This window comes from Pavona decussata, unplaced genomic scaffold (assembly GCF_977016875.1).
Source record: "Pavona decussata unplaced genomic scaffold, jaPavDecu1.1 SCAFFOLD_238, whole genome shotgun sequence".
Classification (NCBI taxonomy): domain Eukaryota; kingdom Metazoa; phylum Cnidaria; class Anthozoa; order Scleractinia; family Agariciidae; genus Pavona; species Pavona decussata.
In genome coordinates, this window is record NW_028145643.1 from 946747 (window position 1) to 974135 (window position 27389).

Below are 27389 nucleotides of genomic sequence, written 5' to 3' on the forward strand. Positions count from 1 at the left end.
ATCCGCTCATTTTAAGCAATACAAATATCCTTAATTTATAACAATTTAGTGTTCCCCCGTTGTCACACAAAAAAGCCACACAAATATGTCCTCAAGACCAGAGAAAAAAAAAATTCTCCTGCAGTCGGATTCGTACTGCCCGATTTCAAATTCCAAATTTTTCATCGTTTGTCTACGTCCGCCTTCAAACGTGAAATTAAGAAACTTCACATCACCGTAGTCCACGTTAAAGAAAAGGCAAAAACATGTACCTAAGAGTGTGATGCAGGTGCAAAGTTATTGTTTTACTTACTAAATCTACCGGGTTTTTTTACGTTCCCGTTGCATCTTAAACTCCCAAATCAGTCTGTTTTTGAGTGACGGGGGGGGGGGGGGGGGGTAATTTTGGTTCACCATTTTGCTAAGCCCCCTCAGTTGTTTTAGCCTTGCTACGGGCCTGAGTAAGGGTGGTTGTTATAGCCGGCCAGGTACTACAGATTGGCTTTGTAAGTAAGTTATGTTTATTTAGTTTCATGCCACAGTCCTCATTATCTGCTTTTGCCATACTTACAGTTGAACCTGACATAAAGGTTCTTATTGCTGCCGCAGCGAGGGAGCCTGAAGCGACCGAGCAAGGCAGCAACTCTAATCGGCACAGAAATATACTTATGGGGCCTTGCGAGAGCTTTCTTGCAAAATGCAAAGGATTGTGGTCGCGCAAAGATCAAAGGAAAAAGGAATTGTCGTTAATTTTGTGGGCACCACAATGCAACGCGCTGCTTTGCTTTTTCCAGTTTCGGACAGAGCAAGGGAGAGAAATCAAGGTGAGTATTTTTCGTCGTTTTGAATGCCCCTGATTTTGCAGAATGTTTCTACTTCGTTTATATTTTCTAAACTGAATCTCTTTTAATTTCAGAACGCAATATATTTGCAATTTCAGCGTCAGGTATATCCTCGAGAACCCTCGAGGTAAAAGTGAAGGCAAATTCTTGAAAGTTATGTTGTTGATTACGTAAGCTTATCTGCGTTGATTATTTCCAACTTTGTTCATTTTTAAATACAAAACGTAGGCACTCAAGCTACGTACTTACACTATAATTTGAACACTACCTCATGCGAAAAGCAAATAATGCATACAAGTACTGTATTTGTAGAAGAATCATTCATGTTTAGCCATGTTTTAGAACTCTCGAAGCCGGCGCGCCGAAATCGCTGAGACAGCGTATTTAATTCCAATCGTGCAATCTTCTGATTATATTTTTTTTCAGCTGGGCAAAACTGCATTTTAGCTCAGATCAAGTCATGAATATGTGAATAACATACGCATTTCAAATGTTTTACTGAATGTTAGTCGTTTTCAATGACATGCTTGACATGTAAACAACATTTTTTTTTCTATCAGTTTTTTATTTACGCGAATCATTGTATTCACTGCAAGGTCAGTAAACTTTAGTTTTCCATTGCTTCGTTTAGTGTGAATTTTCACACTTCGTTCTTAACTTGATCACTTGGTGTATGTTTATACGCCTCGTTCCAAACTTGATCTCTTGGTGTTTGTTTATACGCCCCGTAAAACAAAAGTTAGATTCATTATCTTACCAGATATTAAACAAGTGCAAGAGGAAACAACATTTCAAATGTCCGATATTTTTAGCCTTGTATGTCACGCTGTTTCACGGGTTTTATGTAATCACTCTAATAGAGGGCGTTTTAGAAACGCTCACTACTTAGTAACAGTAAGTATAACTCAGAAGTCTGTTCCACCGTTAAGTAAAATCACACTACAATTTATTGTATATTTAACTGACAGTTTCAAACAAATACAATTGTAAGTTCTGTTTCCTTTGTACTTTCAACATGTCATTAAATACACATTTCCGTTGTTTTACACGTTTCTTGTCATCACTGTGTTTTCCGGTTTCAAATGAGCACCATGGGTCATTTTCAACTCTTTCAACCTCCCCTTCTTATTCTCTTCATAACAGCAGTCACCTGCCTCCCCAAGGCAGCATTCACTGCCGTTCCGGTATACTAGTTTTATAGACGGCTGGTTTGCAAAGGATCAACACTCAGTGCGGGCAGCGATGCGATGAGACTCCCTCTCCCCTCTCCATTCAATGTTGCTTTGAAGGCCGGATGATGACCCAGCCTTTTTCAGCGGTGGACCAAACGTCGCTTGAAAATATAAGTTCGCGTTACTTGTACTACTTCACGATTATTTCAATTTGTTCAACTTGTAAAGTGTGGCTGAACTATCCAGTAACAGAACAGGTGGCAGCGTTCACGTTTTCGTTTGGCCAAGGACGGCGAAGAAATGTACCAAAATTTAAAACACACTTTCAGGACCCTTGTTTGTCTCATTAAAGGGGCAGTGTCTATGGAGGGGGAATTGGGACAAAAATGTAATTGAATCGAGTTTCATGCCATTGAACCATTAACGCCATGCCACCGAATCATACATCATTCTATCCGACAATATGCTTCATGTCATTGGATCGGACTTCATTTTATTGGATCATATGTCATTCTATCGGATTATACACTTCATGTCATTGGATCGGACTTCATGTCATTGGATCAGAAACGTCATTCCATCGGGCCAGCGGCTTATTGAAAAAAGTTTGTTTCCCAGAGTACTTTTCCAGATACGTAACAGCAATATGGCGGCTCACCTGCAGGGTCAACATCGAACAGCACAAGAACTTATAGAAAGCAACATGAAAACGGTACTTCTTGATGTTATGAATCAACTGGCTTGCAATGCAGATCTTGATTATGGCTTGTATTCTTGGTTTTCAGATGACGTCATAGAAAACTGAAATTCATAACTAAACACAATTTTGGGTTTTTATCTTCATCACATATAAAAAAATCTAAATTTCCATCGGCTTGCTTGTTTTCAGCCGGATAGCATTCTTTGTTTTGAAAATAGAGCAGTTTGAATTTTAGATTTTTGCGCAGTGCGTGACAGAAGGATTGCTGCTCTAAACATGTCACGTACATGAAAACATCGATTCACCTCGTGTTTTTTTAGTTCTGATCAGCTAACATGTAATAGAAGCGTTAATGTCAATGTGTGAAAGTTCAGCAGAGAGAAGAAAGGCTTTGAAATAGCCAAGGTAAACTCCAGATGTTTTTGCTGGTTTCCGGCCGCCATGTTGGTGCCCATCAGACGGGGCACCAACATGGCGTCCCATACTAAACTCTGTAATTTTCCGTGGTACATTTTCTCGAATAACTCGATTAGGAGATATCGCACAGCCCTGTGGCTTTCACACGTTGTTTATGTATCACTCTTCTACAACATATCAATTTCTTGACTTTACCTATTGAATGGCTGAGGATTTTATTTTTTCACTTGCGTGACGATGTGTGAGGTGAAAACCACCCATAAGATGGAGTGGTTATGCTCGCTGGTTTTGAGGCTTGGGGGAACGTTTGAAGCAGCTCTCCTTCCAAAGTTACGTCAAGCCCATAATCTCATTTCACTTATGATTAGGATAATAATAGAAATGACAGGCCTGCACGGCTCACTGCGTTATGTGGTGTACATTTTTATGAACGCTGCCTTTATATTTTTGCCCTAACGAGCATGTCCTTAAGAGATTGTCCTCTCTTGTAGGCTATAATTGGCGGATTTTTGAACATGTTTCTCAGCAAAGGCTGATTTTGTATGAGCTTCCAGTTTTGCATCAATATATTTTTAAGGTTACGCACCGATGGGTGGTACGTTGTAACAAAAGGCAAGATTTGTTTACGAGTTTTTTTCTTTTGCTGAAGAGCCGATTGTCTTCCGGCGAAGTTGACTTCTGATAACGTTGTCTGTATCATCTTGTGGGGGTATCTGCGCGCTACGAGGCGCGATTTAAATTTGGAGATACTTTTTTTGAACGTTGTTTCAGATGAATTTGTTGTCAGTAGTCTGAGTGCTTTGCCTTAAATAAAACCTCTTTTAACACCCAAGGGATGGCTCGAGGTAAAATGTGTATACTGAAAGGTTTCAGTAGGCTTGTAATGTGTACGGATGTCAAGGATCGATTCATTTCTGAAACGTTCTCCTTTAAAAATTATTGTGCCGAGAAAGCTTGTCTCGTTCTCTGAAATTTCGGCCGTAAATTTAATAGTAGGATGAAATTTGTTAGCAAGCTTGTTACATCCATTGATACTAAGATAGTATCTTGAGAGACGTTTGTCTTTTCTATGAAGTTTACGAAATCCGTTGTATCTTTTAGATACGATCTCTGTTTTTGTGCGATGAGCTGAAGTAATTTATCCACAAAAGATGATAATCTTTCTGTGGGGCCTTCACAGCCCGAAATTATCGGTCTTCTGACCGGATTTGGTTTGTGGATCTTAGTAAGGGTTTGAGAAAACCATTTCTTTGTCATGTCATCAATGAAGTTATTTTGATGCAATTGTACGACAAGCTCGTGAACTCTTTGTGATGTTTCCACCGTCATGGGATTTTGGAGAGGTTTATAATGTTCTCTGTTTTCGAGTTGAATTTGAGCTTCTTGTATTTTATCGCATTTATTCTTGATGACAGTTGTTGTGCCTTTGTCTGCTTTTTTGTAGAACGATGTTAGCGTTCTTTTTCAGCTCTGTGAGAGTTTTATATTCATTGTGTGACAGGTTATAACTTCATTGATGACATGACAACGAAATGGTTTTCTCAAACGCGAGATCCGCCAAGAATACCAATATTTTACACCCTTACTAAGATCCACAAACCAAATCCGGTCGGAAGACCGATAATTTCGGGCTGTGAAGGCCCCACAGAAAGATTATTATCTGTTTGAGTGTTACTTTGAGTGGCCAAAAAACATACTTCAATCGATGGAATCGTTAAAATAATGGTTTAGTTTTGTTAACAATAACACTATGAGTGCAGAGAAACTAGTTTTAGTTATGTTTGGCTGCGAATGGCTCGAATGGAAATGGATTGCAACTTGAGTTCTCGTGCATGTTAGAGAAGTCGCTAAAAACCAATTATAGTTAGTTCTTCCTTGCAGAAATCCCTAAAGGTTTTTTTTCCCGGTGTTCTAAAGCAATTTCATGTTAACAAAGACATTGCCATCCCCGTAGTAGCTTCTTAAACTCCCTAATGCCTTGTGGAGGGGGGAGGGGTGAGTTGTTGATGTATCACTATAGCAGTCGAATTTGTAGGTCGGTGATACGTTTCTTAACAGTTTTGTTCAAGATTGTAGTTCCAGTTCAATAACTAGGATACTAAAACAATGTTTGTTTAGTTGCTTTGTTCCTTTTATTATTTTTTCATTCCTTTGTATATTGTTTGATAGTTTATTAGTTCTTTAATCATACACGGAAAACAATTTAATGACGGGAATCGCGTACTGAGTCTCACCGTAATGAGCTCAAAAACACCACGTTACGTTATTTTGTGCAGCATGATTATAGTGCAAAATTACCTGACCACGAATGGCGACGCATATCCTAAAAATAGCTAGGTGTATTAATTGGGGGTTATATGCTAATTAAAAGGCGGGCTAAACAATCAGTTTATCACCTTTTGTCGTGAGTACATGCCTTAAACACCACGTTAATGGTCTTCAATGAATACCTGTTACAAGTCTCTGGCAAAGGATATGCAATATAGATCTTAGTCTGACAAATAGCTTCCTTCTACCTACTAATTGTTATTTTCGTTATATTTTTACCATAAATTACGTTATAAAACAGATGTCACAAGCAATGTACATTGTTTTCATTATTTTGGCATTGTTTGCACGGATGTAGTTTTGAAGGCTAATTTGAATTCTCGTTTGACTTGGTGTCTTGTTAATGTACTCCACTTCAGAGAAATCGTGCAGGTTAGTTCTTTGCTGAATTTTGAATTTTTGTTTGCTAGAGCTTGCTGAGCCACGTCATTCTAAAAGCTGAAGTTGTTTAATTGATTTAATTATTTTTGCCACACAAAGAAATTACAAGACACAATAAAATAATTTAAATTAAATTACAAAGAAAACGTGGTGAGGAGACCGAGAAGAAACTAGAGAACTTATGCGTGATTCGGCCTCCCGATTAAACTAAGTTGACTACAAATGATTAATTAAGCTACTTACATGGCGCAAGAAATTAAATTAATAAGCTTGAAAACCACGTGTTTTTCATAGTTTTTAGTTATCGATTTCTTAATGGCTTAAATTAAATTATAGGTGATGATTTCGCTGTCAAGGGAATTATAAAATTTGGGTCCTTGGAAAAAGATAGAAAATTTCTTAATATTTGTACGACAGTAAGGTACTATCAGGCATGAGAGTTTCTAGATTGTGGGTGTGAAATTGGTTGCTGTTTGTTAGCTCAAACAATAAACGAACACTATCTTTAGTGATACGAAGTTCAATAAAGTTCACGCTATCGATTCATCTTGCTGTTGAAGTGTGACTTTGTTTGCTTGGCGATGCGTATTGTTCTCAATTTTCTATCAGTCCTCAAATCTCGTAAGCAGAAAATTTGTGACTTCTGTGAACGGTAGTGATGTTAAAGATTCACATTAGTGGAGAGCGACCTCTTGCAATCAGATCAGAGATAGAAATTAACTACTAAGAATTCCTGACTATTAAATTTACTTAGTTCCGTCTAATGCAAAATGAATCATGAATCCGCTTTCTTTGACGTAAGCGCCGGGTAGTCCGTTCCTTCCATTGTTTATCTACCGGTCCTGATTTCAGTGATTTATTTTCTAAAATTAAAATCTAATGCCATTCAGGTGACAAAATGTCTTTGTATATTGCATTGTTTGGGGTAGTTTGCATTAGGATTATTAGACCCTTAATAAGCCACTCCCTGTGAACTCAAGGCTGCTTTATTTAAAGTCATGTTACGGTTCAGTTGCAACGGTTGAATCGTTTGCTCTACCTCCGCTTACTTTGTAATTTACATTCAGTATATCTCGTCAGTACCTACGTTGTAACTTTATATTTAACATATGGCTTATCGCAGTGGTTATATGCTGTAACTCAGTTTATTCCGCATATCTCTTTATTCCGCATATCTCTGAACCTGTTTGTATTAAAACCCGATTGCTTGCGGCGGCTGCGTCCATGAGTTATTATGTTGTTTGTGTTTATACATATAACAGCAATATTTTATATTCGGCTGAGCGAAGCGATAGAGAATAGAAGGCTTATTCTTTTGTCTCAAATGTTAAACAATATAGTTGTCCATTTGGGATGTGACTGGATGAACCGTCAAACTGTTTGTCTTTATTTGATGACAGCTAATTCACTTTCCTTCAGGAGGCTCGGGACAATTGTCTTTTTCAATCATGAGAAAGGCCCATATTGTTTCACTGAAAAATCGTTTAATGTCCCGTGGAGTAGTAGACTCGCACTATAAGTCATTTATCCAAATTTCGTGCGTGAAGTGAAATACAAAGTTGTTGTTGAACAAGAAAGAGTGAAAGATGTCGGTCGACCTGATTGCAACCATACCAAGCTTTCTTTGGTTGCTCAGCTTGTTATTTATCATTACAGCGCTTATTTACTGGATGGGTGTCTCAAACTATTCTCTGATAAGTCATGTCCGTCTACCGGGACCGAAACCTTGGCCTTATGTTGGGAACCTCTTCGACGCCATGTACAAACATGGCGGCTTGCACAAAGCTTTTATGGCGTATAACAAGGAATACGGCAAGGTTTACAAGATGTACCTGGGTAGGGATCCTATCATAGTTGTCTCAGATGTAGAGATGCTCAAGCAGATTTTGGTGACGGATTTTGAGAAATTCAGAAACAGGCCAGAGTTTATCAGCGGGAATGCTCCACTTAACAAAGGATTGTTCGGTGCAAGAGATAACGACTGGAAGCGCGCTCGTTCAATTTTGACCCCGACATTCAGTGCGTCCAAACTGAAGGAGATCGTACCCATCATCGAAGAGGCAATCGAAATTCTGCTGCCAAAGTTCGAACAGTTTGCAAAGGAAGGTTGGTGTCAAAACTGTCTTATTCTGTTCCTTATGTGTAAAGTACGGTAGCTGAAATTGGATGCTTACCGGTCATTTCGCTACAAAGTCGTTTCGCAACACCGCAGTTTAGTCGATTCGCTACATTTTAAAATTGACATATTCTCTAATATTTGAGTTCAATTTCATGTATTCCTGACGCTAATAGTGTGAGATACAGAAACAGCTCAGATAATTTTTCACACGAGCTCACTTTAAGAATGAAAAATAATCCCAGTTTTTACTTAACGATGGAGCGAAACGATACCAAAGGATACCAACTGGAAGCCCATCAGATGGTTTCGGTGAAACATCCACCCAAAACTGCTTTTAACCCCGTCTGAGTACCCTATTTTTTGTAGTGAAATGTCACATCCATTGGAGCTTTATAAAATTGATGCTTAAGCAGCCTTAAAATGGTCTTGAGACCCAGATAACTTTGTTTTAAGTATTTTGCATGGCTTTTCTCGTTGGACGGCTACTGAGGTATTTCGAGGTCATTTATCTATGAATGCGACTGACCCAAACCTCGCTCAACCAAGACTAAAAAAATAGGTAAAATGTACAAATAAAAATCTCAAAATAAGAACGCCCCCGCACCAAACACGTTAGGCTACAGACAACCTTGTTAAATTGATATGATGTCGATGTCAGTTTCACCAGAAAAATATGTTTTTTTAGAAAACTGCATCGCAGCTATTGTTTCTAAACCTGTGTTAGTTTAAGTACACCATCACAGATTCTCCTGGGGCCAGATTTGGGAAGGGCTTCCAAGGGCAGTGATAACTCTGAAAGAAAACGGCTGCAAATATGATTTAGACGGTGGAACGCTACACCATGATTCTCGAGAAGATTCCTGAGCGTCTACTGGCTCAGTGTCACTGGTGGTTAAACGACATCAAGCATCAAGAATACCTCGAAACCTTGAAAGACTGGGTCTCTGTGGAAGCGGCGTACCAAATTCAAGCCACCGAGAAAAAGCATGGAATTGCACTTAAGGACGGTGCCTACTAATACCGAAGTATTTTTGTCCGGTTTATGACTTTGCGGGAAAAGCAGATCTCAGCAAGGGCTATTGAAATCCAAAAAGAAAATTGGGGGTAACCATGCATTTTTCAAATTATTTCTGAAAAATGCATGGTTGCCCCCAATTTTCTTATGAGATACCAAAAGCATTTGCTAAGTTCTGCTTTATCCGTATAGTTTTAAACCGCGCAAAAATAATCCGGTATTAGTAGGCACCACCTATAGGAAACCCGGTATCTCGAGATGCGCAGAACGTATGCGCAATAACAATAGTAGGCACCGTCCTTAATAACCAGGTTGAACGACAAAGAAATAGAAGGAACCCTCAAAGCTTCTTCGGTCAAAGCGGTGGGAGTAAATATCAAGAAGTGTTACACATGTACCGGCAGGTAACCATCCGTTGTGGAAATGTGATGCGTTTTGGAAACTATCCAACGAGGAGAACGACTAAACAATTTGGACTTTCCTTGGAAAATCTTGTTCAAGGAGCAAACAGTGCAACGTTAAAGGGTGCAGAGGAAACCATCACCATCTACTTAACTATGACAAGATGCCACCGGTCGAATCTCGCTTACTACCAGAAGCAGAACCGTACGTTAATTGTCCGACCACACCCACCCAGATACAGAACATAGTTGGTGAAAGATCAGACTGAAGTAACCATGCAGGGAAATAGTGCTCAAAGTTCAGTTACCTTGGAAACGTACGAAGAACACGAGTGACAACAGGAAGTGACACTTCGAACAGTCACGATTATCTTAAAGAATGGATCAAGAAGAGTCCTCGTAAACTGCCTGTTAGACAAAGGGAGCGATACAACCTACGTTAATGAAAACGTCGTGGAAGAACTTGGTCTAGGAGGAAAGACATAACAGATTACAGTCAAGGTTGCAAATGATCAGAGTATTCGTTTCCTCTTAGGGACTGTGAAGATTGGCCTGGAGAGTACTGACAGTCGCGACGAAACGGAGACAGCAATCAAAACGTCAGACAGGACCTGCAGCGGTTTGAAAGCTGTAAACTGGGTGAGGATCCAAGACAAGTGGAATCACTTAAGAAGAATTCCATTCTTAAAGCAAGGAGGCAAGAGGAAACCAAATTCACTTCCTTCTTGGAGCAGACCATTTCGAAGTTGACGTACTCAATGAAGGAAGTAACGGGACGACCGACTACAGGAATACGAAGATGGGATAGTCACTGTTCGGCTCATAGCATCCAAGACTCGCTTGGCGCCGGTAAAAGCTATCAGCATTCCAATGCTTGTACTCATGGGGGCTCTTATCGGAATGACACTGACCAAGCAAGGTGGCCCTGCGCTCGATATCACAACTGATGGAGTCACTTACGGGGTGGACAGCGTAAATGTGGGATCTGGATTCGGGGACAGAGCCTGGAATACAAGCCCTTTGTCGCTCACAGGGCCGGTGAGATTCACGAAAAGTCCAACCCCGAGCAATGGCGCTATGTCCCAGGCCATGAAAATCCAGCAGACCTTCGCACCAGGGGAATAACCGAACGCGAGTTAGCCGTGAGTGAAAGATGGTGGAACGGGCCAGAATTTCAACATTGCCCAGAAGCAGAATGACCAAACTGTAAATTTGACAAACCGTCCCGCGAAGCAATGAAGTAGCTAAAATCCGCGCCGAGACCGAACAACGAGGCTTCAACGAGTTTCAACGCCATTCACCAGGTGGCCGCTGAAAACGAAGCCGACGCGCGCAAGACTAAAGACAACGACTGGCGTCTAGATCCCAAAAGATACTTCAAGTGGTATAGAGCTAAGTTGAAAGGGGAGCCAGAGTTCGGACTGTGACTAATGCGCGTGAGAAGCTGGGAGCAAAGATTCATCAACAATTCCCGGAGACCGCTGAATCAAAGAGAACTGGGGAAGCTTACCGCTGCGGAATTGCAAACGACAGAAGGAAAATCATCAAGGAAGCACAAAGAAATGCATTCGAAGCTGAACTTCGTGCCTTGGAAAACAATCAGCCCCTGCCGCGAAGACGTTCTCTTTTACCGTTGACGCCAGTTTTACCATGAAAATGATGGACATTGTATGGGCGTTAACTACACCATAAAGCACATTCGAGAAAAATTCTTGGTTATTTACGTTTGTCAGGAAGTTAAACGGACAAACAAAGATTGCAGTGAGTGTGTCAGACGTTTCAAGGTGCCGCCAGTCCAAAAGCAAATGACTCCGTTGCCACACATACTCAGATGACAACAAGACCCTTCACGAGTTACGCAGTGGACTTCGCCGGTCCATACCTTTCAGTTAAAGGGCGTGGAAGGACTCGGTGCACACGATACCTCTGCTTGTTTCTATTCCTGCAGACCCACTGTTGCATTTGTAAATGACTACCTAACTAGAGACCGGACTTTCCTGAATGCCTTTGTGTGAATGGCAGCACCGAGAGGATGGCCGTCAACGGTCTGGCAATCGAACCAATTTCGTTGGAGCAGAGAAGGAGATCAAACAGTTGGTCAGTCAGCTAGACCACGATCAAATTCAACGTATGAAGTCCAATCATGGTGTAGACTCGCATTTTAATCCTCCAGTAGCTCCACATTTCGGTGGAGTTTTCGAAGGCATGATTAAGTCAGCAAAACGGGCCATCTCCTGCGTCCTTAAGGTTACCGGATACCTTCGAGAGTCGTTTTTTTGCCAAAAAAAATTTGAGGCCAAATTAAACATTACTAGTCTCGCTTCATTTTCAAAAAAATATATATATATTACAAATCTTGAGGCGTGCGTGAATTATCAACAAGAAACGTTTCTTAAGTGAAATTCTATCACCCGCCAGAGTGTTTTAAGCCAATTAAAATGTGTCAGCGTCAGGGCTTCCCGTGATGTTTTTCGCGGTAAAACATCCGGAGTCGTTCATTTCATGTCGCCTCTCTTCCTTTTGTTTACGTTTGCAACTTGTGATTTATTCACACCAAGTTTTCGCTTCTGTTCGTTTTGCGTATCATGTATGGCGAAATATAAGAAAGAAAAGAGTCCGTGGTTGAAAACTAAGAAGAAAACTGGTCCTAAGAAAAAGAAGAAGAAAGTTTCCAATGAAGGATGGCAAAAAAGTCTTGCCGAAACCGCATAAGCGCGTAGCGCATAAGCCCAGGTACAATAATCGATATATCGAGTTCTTTGAGGCTCTTCCCCCCCCCCCCCCCCCCACATATTGCACCCAACACTGGCCTCCAGGTTGCGGGTGAAAATATCTCCATCAAACCTACAAAGCAGAAAAACTCGGATATTGAACTGCAAGCTTGCGACGGCAATTTATTCACATGGATAATGGTATATATAAATAGTCCTTCAACGTACCCCAGTGATCGCATTTCTGCCTGCAGCTGTTGTTCCGGATCGATGGGGCTCACCGTCGAGGCCATTGCAGTTTTCCTTTTCTTCGAAGAATTTTTCCCCCCGGCATTTCGCAAGGAAATCCGAGAAATTCTGACTGGTAATAGAACTGCAGTCACGCACTCAACTATTTTCCGGCGCTACACCAGTAATCTCAGGGGACTGAGCAGTAGGTCTCCTGTAATTCTATTGGCTTTCGACGTCGGCTGCATCCACAGTGTTGAAATATGGTGCAGCAAGGGTCTGAAATGTTTGTTAACCTTTAGAAGCGCAAAAAACCTACTTTGTTTTTACGCGAGTGTGCTTTCTTTAAAGTAATATAAATGGTACACGGATTTGACGGATTGCCTTGAAATTTGGCCCGAAGATTCCCAAGACACCGAGCAAACAAACCATGTGAGGAATTTCCGTTTTGTAAAATTGATCTCCCGCAATGGCCTTCGTCGTAAAACGTATCGGTGAGTTTTTGATCATCAAAATTGACGGTAAAATTGCGAAGCAACCAATAGGAATATCGAAAAAGCCTCACACGCCTATGAAGATTAATGCCTTGTGACTGATATGATGCAGTAGTTTTGATTCAGCAGTCGAATTCCATACCCGATAAATTCGCTCAAAGAGACATCAGTCGTTTTGGGCTTTAGGGAGGCACTCTCCCTAGGGCTAGAAAAAAATCAAAGCGAAATATTTTTTACCGGAGAGTACATTTCATTAGCTTTGTACTGATATAAAGTTTATGGTTGTTGCATTTTTAAAAGACAACGAGCAAACATTTTTTTTCGCAATGGACAACCGCGAAGGTATCCGGTAACCTTAAAGAAGCCGATATCAACGATGAAGAGTTACAAACAACGTTTGTTCGGGTTGAAAGTCTGATGAATTCGAGGCCGCTCACCGTCGTAAGCAGGGACCCCAATGCCGAGCTATTGGTTATAACGAATCATTTTTTTATTGGCCAGATGGGCGGTGATTTCATCCCTGGAAGCGTTGATACAACAGCGTTCAATCCGCGGAGGCGCTGGAGACGAGTGCAAGAGTTGATCCGGCGGGTATGGCGGCGATGGATGAAGGAGTACCTCCCACATATTAGTTCCCGGCGCAGGTGGTTCTCTCCTGCGGTTGATCTTAAAGTCGGAGCTGTCGTCATGGTGATCGATCCAAACACAGCCAGGCGGGAATGGACAGTTCGGAGAATAGAATGCACGTACCCAGGGCGCGATGACCTCGTGAGGATAGTTGACGTGCGAGTTGGAGACAAGGTCCTCAAGAGGCCAATCTCAAGAATTCCCCCCCCCCCCCCCTAGAAATCGCAAGCTGTGATAAATGAACATTGACTTCGTTAACTCTGAATACAATGTTGCATTTTGTGTGTTTTGTAAGCGAATTTCAAGTTAAACCCCTTCAATTCGGGAGGGAAAGATGTTTAAGAGGTTTCAGTTAGCGTGAGAGATAATGCGTGACTCTCTTGTTAAGTGAGATCGAAAAAACTTTGTAACCGTGCTTAGACGGGGAGATCGTCAAGACAAACGTAGATGGTGAAAGTTTTGATCGTGTTAAAAATAAAAGAAAGAGTTGGAAGTGAATTATTCGTGTGTTGGATCGGAAACCCGTACCGTACCGTACCGTACCGTTAACAAAACTGTGTAACATGCTCACATATTAACCCTGGCAATTCCTTTCTTGTATTTTAGAAAAGAGCGTGGACGTTTCCAAAGCTTACAGTCAGTTCTCGCTTGATGTCATTCTTTCGGTTGGTTTTGGACTCAAAGCGGACATTCAAACCAATCCAGACCCAGAGCTGAAGGAGAAGCTTCTATCGGTGTTCTACGTGCCAGTGTATATTCGAGCGTTGTCTATGTTTCCTCTCTTTCGCCAAGTGCGGAAAATCTTCCACTTGAATCCCATTCAGCATGTCTCGTATATGGCAAAACTGGCAAAAGAGGTTCTAAACTTAAGGAGAAGAGGCTTATCAGGACGGAGAGACCTGGTGCAACTCATGTTAGAAGCAGAGGAGGTTACCGACAACGAAGTCAGGCAAATGACAGATGAAGAAATCATTGGTCAGTGTATTGTGTTCTTCGCGGCGGGCTCGGATACAACCGGGGCTACTCTGGCTTTCACTGCTTACTACCTCGCCCATCATCCGGATGTACAGGAGAAACTGCTGCGTGAAATAGACGACGCAGTCAGGTCTCGCGGGGATGAGTCAACGTATTAATTCGTGCAAAGCCTTGAATATCTTGAGCGAGTGATCTGTGAAGTGCTTCGCCTTGCCACAGTTGGCTATGTGAATGTTCGTGAGTGCATGGAGACGTGTGTAATCGGAGGAGTGGATTTCCCTGCTGGAGTCAGCGTATATATTCCATCATTTGTCATTCACCGCAATCCTGAGTTTTGGCCTGAGGTAACGAAATTTAACTGAAGGCAAAATATCACCAAAGTAGTTGTTTTTTTTTATTGTAAGCCATCCTTTCAATCATGGAAAAGGTTCCCTGGATTTTACTAGCTAGCTCCATACTTAATTATGCTAATTGTATGTGTTACCGTTGTTTTGTAGCCTGAAAAATTTGACCCAGACCGCTTCCTTCCAGAACTGATCAGTGAGCGGCCAGCGTTCTCGTACTTGCCATTCGGCCTGGGACCTAAACAATGCATTGGAATCAGATTGGCTCAATTGGAGCTTAAGATGGTACTGGTTAAAATTCTGCAGAAGGTGAAATTTGAGAAGAGAATGGATAGCACTGAAAAACTGGAGTTCCGTGCGGCCACCATCTTACAACCACGTGGCCCTGTTGCCATCAAAGTCGTGGCGCGATCACGTGATAAGGACAACAACAACTAGAACTCTTGCTCACACTGACAGTACAAATAATTGCGCATGTGTTATAAATTCTCGACCCCATAGCTTTCTGACTAGACTGCAGTGCAAAAATAAAGGATTCTGGGATCAAGAATATTACTTATTACTGTTTGTGAAAATACACACTTTTGTAGCGTTTAGAACATATGACCAAGCCCAATTTCGTATAACATCAAAACTGACTCACCGCTTACCGCTTTGCCAGGCTAATGGATAGTAAGGTATTGTGGTTAGAATGTGTTATCAGCCTCTCGTTGATGTATCACTGTAGCGGTGGAAGTTGTAGATCGACAAAACGTTTCTTAACAGTTTTGTTCAAGATTGTGGTTCCAGTTCAGAATACCGAGGATACGAGAACAGTGTTTGGTTAGTTGCTTTGCCCCTTTTATTATTCCTTTGAATATTGTTTGATAGTTTATTTCTTTTGTCATACACGCAAAACAATTTAGTGACGGGGATCGCGTACTAAGTCTGACCGTAATGAGCTCAAAAACGCCACGTTACATTATTTTGTGCAACATGATTATAGTGCAAAATTACCTACGTATGGCGACGCATATCCTAAAAATAGCTAGGCGTGAAAATTGGAGCTGTATACTAATTAAAAAAGAGTTTAGACAAAGCGTTTTTGTTACCTTTTGTCGTTAGTATACATGCCTTAAACACCGCTTTAATGGACTTTAATGGACACTTGTTACAAGTATCTGGCGAAGGATATGCACTGATAAAGATCTTAGTCTGACAAATAACTTCCCGTTACATGCTAATTGTTATTTTCGTAATATTTTTACTGTAAATTACCGACATTATGAATGTTATTTATCACGGTATAAAACAGATGCCACAAGCAATGTACTTTAGTTTGGTGTTGTTTGCATGGCTGCAGTTTTGAAGGATAGGTTGAATTCCCGGTTCACGGTTGGCTTCGCCTTGTTGATGTACCTCACTTCAGAGAGGTCTTGCAGGTTAGTTCTTTGTTGAATGATTACTCTGCTGAACTTTCATTCACTAGAACTTGCTGAGTCATGTCACTCTTCAGTTAAGCTGAAGCTGTATCAACAAACTGAATAAACGAATGTTAATACGATGCTCCACAAAGTTGACAATATCATTCCACCTTGTTTTTTTAAGTGTGTCTTTGTTTGTTTGCCTGGAGGTGTATATTGTTCTCAATCTGCAGTTGATTTCCTATCGGTCCTCAAATCCCCTTAGCAGAACAGTTTTGACTTTGTTCTGTGAAGAAAGTTTTGTTAAATTCACATTAAGTGGAGAGCGACCTCTTGGAACAAGATCAGAACGTAAGATACAACTGAGTATTCTTGACCATTAAATTCACTTAATTCCGTCTAATGCCAAATGGATGATACCTTGTTTAACGTTTGACCTTCCATTGTTTATCTACCACCCTGATTTGAGTGAATTATGTTCTAAAATTAAAATCCAATGCCACATTGTTTGGGAAAATTCGCATTGGATTTATTTGACCCATTACAAGCCACTCCTTGGGAATATCACATGCACCACTTCACGACGACCAGTTATACTTGAGGCTGCTTTATTCACGTTTATTTTAGGGTTCTGTGTGTAGATATTTTACGCCTATTTTTCCACTTGTATCGGGATTACATTGTTTTCCCTACCTCCCCTTACCTTGTAATATTCATTCAGTATAACTCGTTAGTACTTACGTTATAAATTACATTTAGGTTATTCTAGTGCTTATATTGTTACTTTTAATTCGCATTTGGCTCGTCTCAGTGGTTATGTTGTAGCTTTTATTTCGCACATCTCTCTGCCTGTTTGCAATAACTGACTCGATTGCTTACGGCTCCTTCCATGACTTATTATGTTGTTTGTGTTCATACTTATAATAGAAATATTTTCTGTTCAGCTCAGTGAAGGGAAAGAGAATAGAAGACTTATTTATATTCTTTTGTCTCAAATGTTAGACAAAATAATCGTCCATTTGGGAAATGTGGTTGGATGAACCGTCAAACTATTTGTCAACATTTGATTTCACTTTCCTCCAGGAGGTTCGGGACAATTGTCTTTTTCAATCACGAGAAAGGCCCATATTGTTTCACTGAAAAATCGTTTAGTGTCCCGTGGAGTAGTAGACTCACACTATTAGTCATTCATCAAAATTTCGTGCGTGAAGTGAAATACAAAGTTGTTGTTGAACAAGAAAGAGTGAAAAATGTTGGTCGACCTGATTGCAATCATACCAAGCTTTCTTTGGTTGCTCAGCTTGTTATTCATCATTACAGCGCTTATTTACTGGATGGGTGTCTCAAACTATTCTCTGATAAGTCATGTCCGTCTACCGGGACCGAAACCTTGGCCTTATGTTGGGAACCTCTTCGACGCTATGTACAAACATGGTGGCTTGCACAAAGCTTTTATGGAGTATGACAAGGAATACGGCAAGGTTTACAAGATGTACCTGGGTAGGGATCCCATCATAGTTGTCTCAGATGTAGAGATGCTCAAGCAGATTTTGGTGACGGATTTTGAGAAATTCAGAAACAGGCCAGAGCTTTTATCCGGGAATGCTCCACTTAACAAAGGTCTATTCGGGGCAAGAGATGGCGACTGGAAGCGCGCTCGTTCAATTTTGACCCCGACATTCAGCGCTTCCAAACTGAAGGAGATTGTACCCATCATCGAAGAGGCAATCGAGATTCTGCTGCCAAAGTTCGAACAGTTTGCAAAGGAAGGTTGGTGTCAAAACTGTTTTATTCCGTTCCTTATGTGTAAGTACGGTAGCTGAAATTGGATGCTTACCGGTCATTTCGCTAGAAAGTAGTTTCGCGACACCTCATTTTAGTCGATCCGCTACATTTTAAAATTGAAATATACTCTAATATTTGAGCTCAATTTCATGTACTCCTGACGCTAACAGTGTGAAATACAGAAACAGCTAAGATACCTTTTCACACGAACTCACTTTAAGAATGAAAAATAATCACAGTTTTTACTTAACGGTGGAGCAAAACGACAGGATACCAAATGGAAGCCCATCATATGGTTCCGGTGAAACATCCACCTAAAACTGCTTTTAACCCCGTCTGAGTACCCTATTTTTTGTAGTGAAATGTCACATCCATTGGAGTTTTATAAAATTGATGCTTAAACAGCCTTAAAATGGTCTTGAGACCCAGATAACTTTGTTTTAAGTATTTTGCATGACTTTTCCCGTTGAACGGCTACTGAGGTATTTCGAGGTCAGTTATCTATGAATGCGACTGACCCAAGCCTCGCTCAACCAAGACTAAAAAAAAAATGGGTAAAATGTAAAAATAAACATCTCAAAATAAGAACGCCCCCGCACCAAACACCTTAGGCTACAGACAACCTTGTTAGATTGATATCATGATGTCAATGTCAGTTTCACCAGAAAAATATGATTTTTTAGGAAACTGTATCACAGCTATTGTTTTTAAACGCGTGTTAGTTTGAGTACACCAACACAGATTCTCCTGGGGCCAGATTCGGAAAGGCCTTCCAAGTGTCTACATAGCCTGTAGGAATGAAGCATAGATAACTGCTCCACTTTCCTAAAGTTTCCTATTCTGATCCGTTTTCTCCCTGAAAATCTGGTTCCCTCTTGGGCCGCCCCCTTATTACGTTGACCAGGCGTTTGGGGATACTACGAATTGCTTCAGAAACCGGGATAAGCTCCGTCCGTATGGGTGCCTTCGTAGTCAGATACTAGTACCTAATATGTTGTTTGAGTTGGGGTGACACACCTTGTTACCCTGTGGGTTTCTTAAGGAAGACCTTAAATAACAAGGACTGGAACCTGATTTCAGAGCCCAGCGGTTTTCGCGAAAACATGGGTTTGGTAGGGGTGCCCATTCTCGCGGGCTCACAAACCTGGTTCCAGTCCTTATTATTTGGTTTTCAGTTAGCGTGACTTATAATGCGTGACTCTCGTTTACTTATAAACTTGTTACGTAAGACCGAAAGAACTTTGTGACCGCGCTTAAAACGGAGATCGTCGAGACAAACGTAGATCGTGAAAGTTTTCATCGTGTTAAAATAAAAAAAGGACTTGGACGTGAATTATTCGTGTTGGATCGGAAACCCGTACCGTACCGTTAACAACATTTGGTCCTTCGTAGCCGGATCTACAAATTTACCACCGAAGTCTCCGAACCGAAGGATTTAAAATCACTTGCAATTACTGCAAGAATTGGGAGCGTTTCCGTCTTAATGGTAATGCTTACGTGTTTGTGTTAAGTCATGAGGGCATTTTCCTCAAGAAATGACCAGCGACAATGAAAACATTGGAGAACTGACCAAAGACAACGGTAGACATTGCAGGATTCAAGAGTTCAAGTTGACGAAGAGAAACGCGAAGTCCTCGATGACAAGTCTTTTACGAATTGGCTGTCGTGATCGCGGAGAAAGATACGCAACAGGGCGAGATAAAGGATCTGTTGGTTCCAATCAACGTATAGAAAGATTAAACAGAGAGAATGGTAAAGTCGGAATTGCTGAGAAGGTCAGTGACGAAGCTGACGACCTCAACGAGCAAGTTGACCGCGAAACTAGCGCAGTGCGCTCTGCGCTTGCGTCGCTCGCGAAAAAGGGATCAGTACCTAACAAGCTCAATCGCTGATAGCCTGGATGGCTAAATGTCACAGAAAAGGAGACAGAAAGAAAGAGCAGAATTTGAAGCTCGTCTTCGCAAAGATGAACTGGAAAAGGAAATTGAGTGGAAGCGAGAAAAATTAGAACGTGAACATAGTGAGCTTAAAGCGGTGAAAGATGAATTAGTTAAAAGGCACAAGGAACTTGAGGAAGAGATGGACCATGAGTTAGGCGTACCGATTGTAAAAAACGAGCCTTCGAACGAAGTGATCGAACAAAACCTGCAAAACGTCAACAAAGGATTACAGGGATCTCGTTCCTTTGGAAGTACAGAATGTGTGAAGGAAATGATTAAACCGCAACTTCCGGTCAGTGGCATGGCAGGCAAACCTAGTAATCCTGTGGCTTCCGTTATCTCGACGCAAGGACAGTTGGTCAGAATTCGTTTCCCGATCTGTTCAGGTAGCAAGATAGATTTTCAGAAGAGGAACGCTGCATTTTCCGGTTGCGTGGACCAGACCTCACTATCGCCGCAGTTTAAGATGCTCCGTTTGGAGGCGTATCTTGCCGGTGAGGCTGCTGGCACTGTAAAGGATCTGGGATACTCTCATGAGGCGTACGAGGCAGCCAAAGCACGCTTATTTCGCAATTACGGAAGTAGTCGTAGGCAGCTGTAGTCTCATCTTGAAGAACTCAGAAAGATGAAACCGTTTCGTGACAACAAGGCAAAGGAATTAGAGACTTTTGCCGACGTGCTCGAAGGCACTGTGATAACTCTGAAAGAAACCGGCCGCGAATCTGACTTAGACGGTGGAACGCTACACCATGATTCTCGAAAAGATTCCTGAGTGCCTACTGGCTCAGTATTACCGGTAGTTAAACGACAACAGGGATTTCTTTGTGAAAATCCAAATCCGTGGAAGAACCCGGTCTAGAAGGCAAGAAAGAACAGATTACAGTCAAGGTAAGCTGTTGCGAATGATCTGAGTATCCGTTTCCTCTCAGGAACTGTCAAGATTGGCCTGGAGAGTACTGACAGTCGCGTGGACACGGAGATAACAGTCAAAACGTCTGACAGGAGCTGCGGCGGTTTGAAGGCTGTAAACCGGGTGAAGATCCAAGCTAGACAATTGGAACCACTTAAGAGGAATTCCATTCCCAAAGCTGGCAAGAGGAAGCTAAATTGACTTGTTTCTTGGAGCAGACCACTTCCAGTTGATCTACTCAATGAAGGAGGTAATGGGACTACCGACTAAGCCCTGTGCCAGACTTTGTCCGTTAGGCTGTACAGCGGAAAGATTAAAGAACTTGACACAAAAGGACATAACTTCACTAGATTTCCCCACACATTCCGCCTCCAGATCGAAGAAAACAGGCCTGTTGTTGCAGAGAACGACAATTCAGAATTAAATAGTCTGCTTTAACGCTTCTGGGATCTCGAAAGCATCGGCATCGTGACTACCGAACCACTGATGACCCCGGAAGTCAAGTTAGTGTGGAATAAAGTGAGAAAGTCTTTGAAGTTTGACGGTGACATTACGAAGTCGCTGTCCCGTGGAGAGACGACACACCACAATTGCCCAAAACCCTACCGATGGCAAAAAAATTAGTTTCCACAGAGAGAAGGTTGCTTAAGAATAAAGAAGTTTCCGTGGCAAATCAACATGTGCTGAATGATGGTATGGAGAAACGGTACATTCGATTCGTCGCGAGCCACTCGATGAACTGAAGCCTGAATGCGAGTAGTTGCTTCCACACTTTCTAGTAGTGCGGCCAGGGAAAGCTACTACCCAGGTGCGAATATAGTGTTTGACGGTTGAGTGCCCTTCGAAGAAAGGAGTTTGAACACGGAATCTCTGACCGGTCCCAAGCTCCAAAGCGATATGTTCGATATCCTTGCCAAGTTTTCAAAAGAGTTTGTAGCCCTTTTCGGCAGCATCAGCCAAATACACCATCAACTAGTGTGACGAGAAGAAGATAGACCCTTACATCGTTTCCTGTGGCGTGATGTGGATCTTCGCAAGGATCCAGAAGTTTATGGATTCCTCCGTTTCGTATTTGGTGGCTGCTACTGTCCCTTCTGCACACAGTTTACCTGGCAGAAACATGCTGAAATACACCAAGAAGCGTACCCACTAGAAGCAAATGCAGTGATGAAGCACTCCTTCGTGGATGGCCCCATGCCATCACCGGAATCGGTTGAGAAGGCCATGCAAAACCCGACGACAACAGACAGATACGGGCGACAGAGCTGGGTTCTAAGTGAGGAAATTGGTGTCAAACGATACAGAGGTGTTAGCCGACGTTCAAAAGAAGATCGTGCTTTTGAAGTGGACCTGGAGAAGAATCAGTTGCCTGTAACAAAAACGCTGAGTGTGTCCTGGACTGCGTGTGATGACTAGTTCCTGTTTAAATATTCGCCGCCTTCAACAGACTTCGAGTATACGAAACGAAATGATCCTGAAGAAAACAGCAACCTTGTTAGATCCACTGGGTTTCTTATCTCCTTTTGTCGTTAAGGCAAAATTGCTGATGCAACAGACGTGGTTACAAGCATTGGAATGGGACGAAGTTCTCCCTCCCGAGCAGAAAGAACAGTGGAAGAGCTGGTTAAGGAAGCTACTTGAAGAAATAAAAGTTCCCCGTGGTCTGAAAAACGGAAGCAAGCAAGTAACCTCTGTCAGCTTACACACATTTACAGACGCCTCCCAGAAAGCCTATTCTGTGGCCTTGTACCATCGGCAGGAGTACAAAGATTGGATGGTCACTGTTCGGCTCATAGCATCCAACACTCGCTTGGAGCCGGTAAAAGCTATCAATGTTCCAAGGCTTGAGCTCATGGGGGCTCTTATCGTACTGAGACTGACCAAGCAAGTTGGCTCAGCGCTCGACATCACGACTGATGGAGTCACTTCCTGGGTGGAGAGCGAAAATGTGGGATTCTGGATTCGGAGACAGAGCCGGGAATACAAGCCCTTGGTCGCTCAACGAGTCGGCGGGATTCACAAACAATCCAACCCCGAGCAATGGCGCCATGTCCCAGGCCATAAACGTCCAGCAGACCTTTGTACATGGAGAATAACTGCACGCGAATTAGCCGTTAGTGAAAGTTGGTGGAATGGGCCAGAGTTTCTACATCGCCCGGAAGCAAAATGGCCAATCGGTAGATTTGACAAACCGTCCCGCAAAACAATGAAGGAGCTAAAATCCGCGCTAAGACCGAACAATGAGGCTTCAACGGCTTTCAACGTCATTCACCAGGTGGCCACTGAAAACGAAGCCGACGCAGGCAAGACTAAAGACAACGAGTGGCGTCTAGATCCCTCAAGATACTCCAAGTGGTATAGAGCTAACTTGAAACGGGAGCCAGAGTTCGGACTGTAACTGATTCGCGTGAGGAGCTGGGTGCGACGTTTCTTCAACAATTCCCGGAGATTGCAGAATCAAAGAGAACTGGGGAAGCTTACCGCTGCGGAACTGCAAACGACAGAAGGAAAATCATCAAAAAAATACAAAGAAATGCATTCGAAGCTGAAATCCGTGCAAAACAATCAGCCCCTACCGCGAATAAGTTCACTTTTACAGTTGAAGCCAGTTATGATCGAGGGGACCCTGCGTTCAAATACTATGCGATATTCGACCGATCTTTCAGCCGAGGTGAAGGTTTTCGGTTATTCTGCCGAAGAAAAACCATGTCACAAAACTGATCGTCAAGTTTTACCATGAAAGTACTAGTGACGGACATCGTATGGGCGTTAACTACACCATAAACTACATTCGAGAAAAGTGCTTGGTTATTCACGTTCGTCAGGAAGTAATACGGACAAATAAAGATTGCAGTGAGTGTGTCAGACATTTCAAGGTGCGGCCAGTCCAACAGTAAATGGCTCCATTGCCACAGATACGTCTCCAGATGACAACAAGACCATTCTCAAATTGCGCAGTGGACTTCACCGGACCATACCTTACAGTTCAAGGGCGTGGAAGGACTCTGTAAACGATACCTCTGCTTGTTCCTATACCTGCAGACCCACTGTTGTCATTTGGAAATGGCTACCTCACTAGAGATCGTAGCTTTCCTGAATGCCTTTGTGCGAATTGCAGCACGGAGAGGATGACCGACAAAGCTGTTGAGTGACAATGGGACCAATTTCGTTGATAAAGAGAAAGAGATCAAAGAATTGGTCAGTCAGCTACACCACGATCAAATTCAACGTATGAAGTCCAATCATGGTTTAGACTGGCATTTTAATCCTCCACTAGCTCCACATTTCAGTGGAGTTTTCGAAAGCATGATCAAGTCAGCAAAACAGGCCATCTCCTGCGTCCTTAAAAAAGCCGATATTAACGATGAATAGTTGCAAACAACGTTTGTTGGGGTTCAAAGTCTGATGAACTCGAGGCCGCTCACCGTCGTGAGCGAGAACCCCAATGCCGAGCCAGTGCTTACACCGAATAATTATCTTATTGGCCAGATGGGTGGTGATTTAATTCCTGAGAACGTTGATACAACAGCGTTCAATCCGCGGAGGCGTTGAAGACGAGTGCAAGAGTTGACCCGGCATGTATGGCGGCGATGGATGAAGGAGTACTTCCCACATATTGGTTCCCCGAGCAAGTGGTTCTCTCCTGTAGTTATTCTTAAATTAAAGTCGGAGATGTCGTCATGGTGATTGATCCAAACACAGCGAGGCGGGAATGGAAAATTGGGAGAATCGAATGTACGTATCCAGGGCGAGATGATATCGTGAAGGTTGTTGATGTGCGAGTTGAAGACAAGGTCCTCAGGAGGCCAATCTCAAGTCAGAGCCCTTCATTTCGGGAGGGGAAGATGTTTAAGATGTTTTAAGTTAGCGTATCAGATAATGCGTGACTCGTTTACTTATTAACTTGTTGTGTGAAACCGAAAGAACTTTGTAACTGTGCATAGAAAGGAGATTGTGGAGACAAACGTAGATCGTGAAAGTTTTCAGCCTGTACGGTACCCTTAACAACACTGTGTAACGTGCAAACTTATTAACCATGGCAATTCCTTTCTTGTATTTTAGAAAAGAGCGTGGACGTTTCCAAAGCTTACAGTCAGTTCTCGCTTGATGTCATTCTTTCGGTTGGTTTTGGACTCAAAGCGGACATTCAAACCAATCCAGATCCAGAACTGAAGGAGAAGCTTCTATCAGTGTTCTACGTGCCAGTGTATATTCGAGCGTTGTCCATGTTTCCTTTCTGTCGCCAAGTGAGGAAAATCTTCCACTTGAATCCCATTCAGCATGTCTCGTATTTGGCAAAACTGGCAAAAGAGGTTCTGAACTTAAGGAGAAGAGGCTTATCAGGACGGAGAGACCTGGTGCAACTCATGTTAGAAGCAGAGGAGGTTACTGACAACGAAGTCAGACAAATGACAGATGAAGAAATCATTGGTCAGTGTCTTGTGTTCTTCGCGGCGGGCTCGGATACAACCGGGGCTACTCTAGCTTTCACAGCTTACTACCTCGCCCATCATCCGGATGTACAGGAGAAACTGCTCCGTGAAATAGATGACGCAGTCAGGTCTCGCGGGGATGAGTCAACGTATAAATTCGTGCAAAGCCTTGAATATCTTGAGCGAGTGATCTGCGAAGTGCTTCGCCTTGCCACAGTTGGCTATGTGAATGTTCGTGAGTGCATGGAGACGTGTGTAATCGGAGGAGTGGATTTTCCTGTTGGAGTCAGCGTATATATTCCATCATTTGTCATTCACCGCAATCTTGAGTTTTGGCCTGAGGTAAAGAAATTTAACTGAAGGCAAAATATCACCGAAGTAGTTGTTTTTTATTTTTGCCACAGCCGGGGTGTGCGCATGCGTGAGGTATTGGGCATACTGCTGAGCTGTGTAGTATGACCATTGCTTTTACAGAGGTTACCGTATTTTTACTTGGTTTATAACTATGCGTGAAAAGGAGATCCATAGCAAGGGCTATTGGAATCCAAAAAAAAATTGAGTGTAACTACGCATATTGCGGGGACAGTTAAACAATAATAATCTGTTTTAAAATACATTACAATAGTATGGTAAAACAAAAAGCAGGGAATGTTCGTATTAAGTGAATCAGCCATATTTTCACATAGGATCACTGTAAAAAAACACACAAACAAAAAACTGTTATATGTGATACAAATTGAAGCTTAATTATCTGTGAAAAATGAGTTGTTACAGCCAATTTTCTCTTTGGATATCAATATCCCGTCGTAAGATCTTCTTTTCCTACATAGTCATAAGCTGCACAAAATTATCTTTGAATTGGTAGGCATCGGCGTTAAGAATCCCAGTTCCGAGATGCGCAGAGGCACCGTCATTGATGATAAATGAAACATCCCGTATACCTTCGACAAAATAAATTGTCGGAAGTAGATGGCCGGTATCAGTCAGCACCAATATTGATTGTAAGGCATCCTTTCAATCATGGAAAAGGTTCCCCGGATTTTACGAGCTAGCTCCATACTTAATTATGCTAATTGTGCGTGTTACTTTTGTTTTGCAGCCTGAAAATTTTGACCCAGACCGCTTCCTTCCAGAACTGGTCAGTGAGCGGCCAGCGTTCTCGTACATGCCATTCGGCCTGGGACCTAAACAATGTATTGGAATCAGACTGGCTCAATTGGAGCTTAAAATGGTACTGGTAAAAATTCTGCAGAAGGTGAAATTTGAGAAGAGAATGGACAGCACTGAAAAATTAGAGTTCCGTGCGGCCATGATCTTACATCCCCGTGACCCTATTGTCATCAAAGTCGTGGCACGATCACGTGACAAGGACAACAACAACTAGAACTCTTGTTCAAATTTACAAATAATTGCGCGTGGGTTATAGATTCTCGACGCCATAGCTTTCTGACCAGACTGCAGTGCAAAAGAAAAGGATTCTGGGATCAAGAATGATATTACTCACTACTGTTTGTGAAAATACACACTGTAGCGTTTAGAACATATTTGTATTTTTATAGTGGAAAGCATTTAGATACCCAAAGTTAGTTTTACAGGCATTCCACTAGGAAATAACGGAAACAAATAATGAAATTGAACATAACAAGTTAAAATTCCCAACTGGCAGGAGGCAAACCAGCTGACTATACACAAGCGTGGCTTGTACCCGGGGCCTCCGGGTTTCAAGTCCAGCGCCCTAAAACGCTGGGTCACGCCTCCTCCTTGAAGCATATGCCGGACCAAGCCCAATTTCGTAAAATATCAGAATTAATTTACCGCTTACTGCAAGTTTGCCAGGCTAATGGATAGTAAGGTATTGTGGTTAGAATGCGCTATTAACCGTAAAATCTAGGGTATTGTAATAAAAAAAAACATACTCCAATATACTGAAATGAGAAAACACTCCCTGTTCTTTTTTCATATAATATAAATAACGTATTCTCAGTTCATGATCCGAAGGTATTGAAAAAGTCCCTTGGTAATCAAGGAACCAATAGTTTTTTAAGCCTGCTGTTGTTGGGGTGGTTCTGGTCAGCTAGCCCACGCAGAGTAGGCCTCCTTGGTAGTCTTTTGTGGAGAATGGTAACGACGGAGAGGTAGCCTTGATTTGCAAGCTGGAGAGAAAAATGAGCGAGGAAAACTCTCC

The 27389-nt window shown here is 42.1% G+C and overlaps 2 protein-coding genes and 1 long non-coding RNA gene across 3 annotated transcripts; 2 read left to right on the forward strand and 1 right to left on the reverse strand.

Annotated features, from left to right (window-relative positions):
- Positions 1 to 4945: 4945 nt before the first annotated feature.
- LOC146457642 (uncharacterized) lies at positions 4946 to 16967 on the reverse strand. The gene is made up of 2 exons (XR_014858409.1): positions 15950 to 16967; positions 4946 to 5626 (listed from the first exon to the last, which is right to left on the reverse strand). It is a non-coding gene; the product is annotated as an uncharacterized LOC146457642 (long non-coding RNA).
- On the forward strand, positions 7102 to 15956 carry LOC146457643 (cytochrome P450 3A2-like). The gene is made up of 3 exons (XM_085091608.1): positions 7102 to 7925; positions 14021 to 14733; positions 14887 to 15956. Exons 1-2 carry the CDS (start codon positions 7406 to 7408, stop codon positions 14545 to 14547), a joined length of 1047 nt encoding a protein of 348 aa, XP_084947734.1. The 5' UTR covers positions 7102 to 7405; the 3' UTR covers positions 14548 to 14733; positions 14887 to 15956.
- Positions 16968 to 17210: 243 nt separating the features above from the next.
- LOC146457644 (cytochrome P450 3A2-like) lies at positions 17211 to 27145 on the forward strand. Its single transcript, XM_085091606.1, has 3 exons — positions 17211 to 17906; positions 24834 to 25546; positions 26304 to 27145. The coding sequence occupies exons 1-3, from the start codon at positions 17387 to 17389 to the stop codon at positions 26586 to 26588; spliced, it is 1518 nt and encodes a 505-aa protein (XP_084947732.1). The 5' UTR covers positions 17211 to 17386; the 3' UTR covers positions 26589 to 27145.
- The last annotated feature ends 244 nt before the right edge of the window (positions 27146 to 27389 follow it).

Coding starts and splice junctions, on each gene's coding strand:
- LOC146457643 (XM_085091608.1), top strand. CDS start 7,406: ATGTCGGTCGACCTGATTGCAACCATACCAAGCTTTCTTTGGTTGCTC. Junction 7,926..14,020: donor CGAACAGTTTGCAAAGGAAG/GTTGGTGTCAAA, acceptor CTTGTATTTTAG/AAAAGAGCGTGGACGTTTCC.
- LOC146457644 (XM_085091606.1), top strand. CDS start 17,387: ATGTTGGTCGACCTGATTGCAATCATACCAAGCTTTCTTTGGTTGCTC. Junction 17,907..24,833: donor CGAACAGTTTGCAAAGGAAG/GTTGGTGTCAAA, acceptor CTTGTATTTTAG/AAAAGAGCGTGGACGTTTCC. Junction 25,547..26,303: donor ATCTTGAGTTTTGGCCTGAG/GTAAAGAAATTT, acceptor TTTGTTTTGCAG/CCTGAAAATTTTGACCCAGA.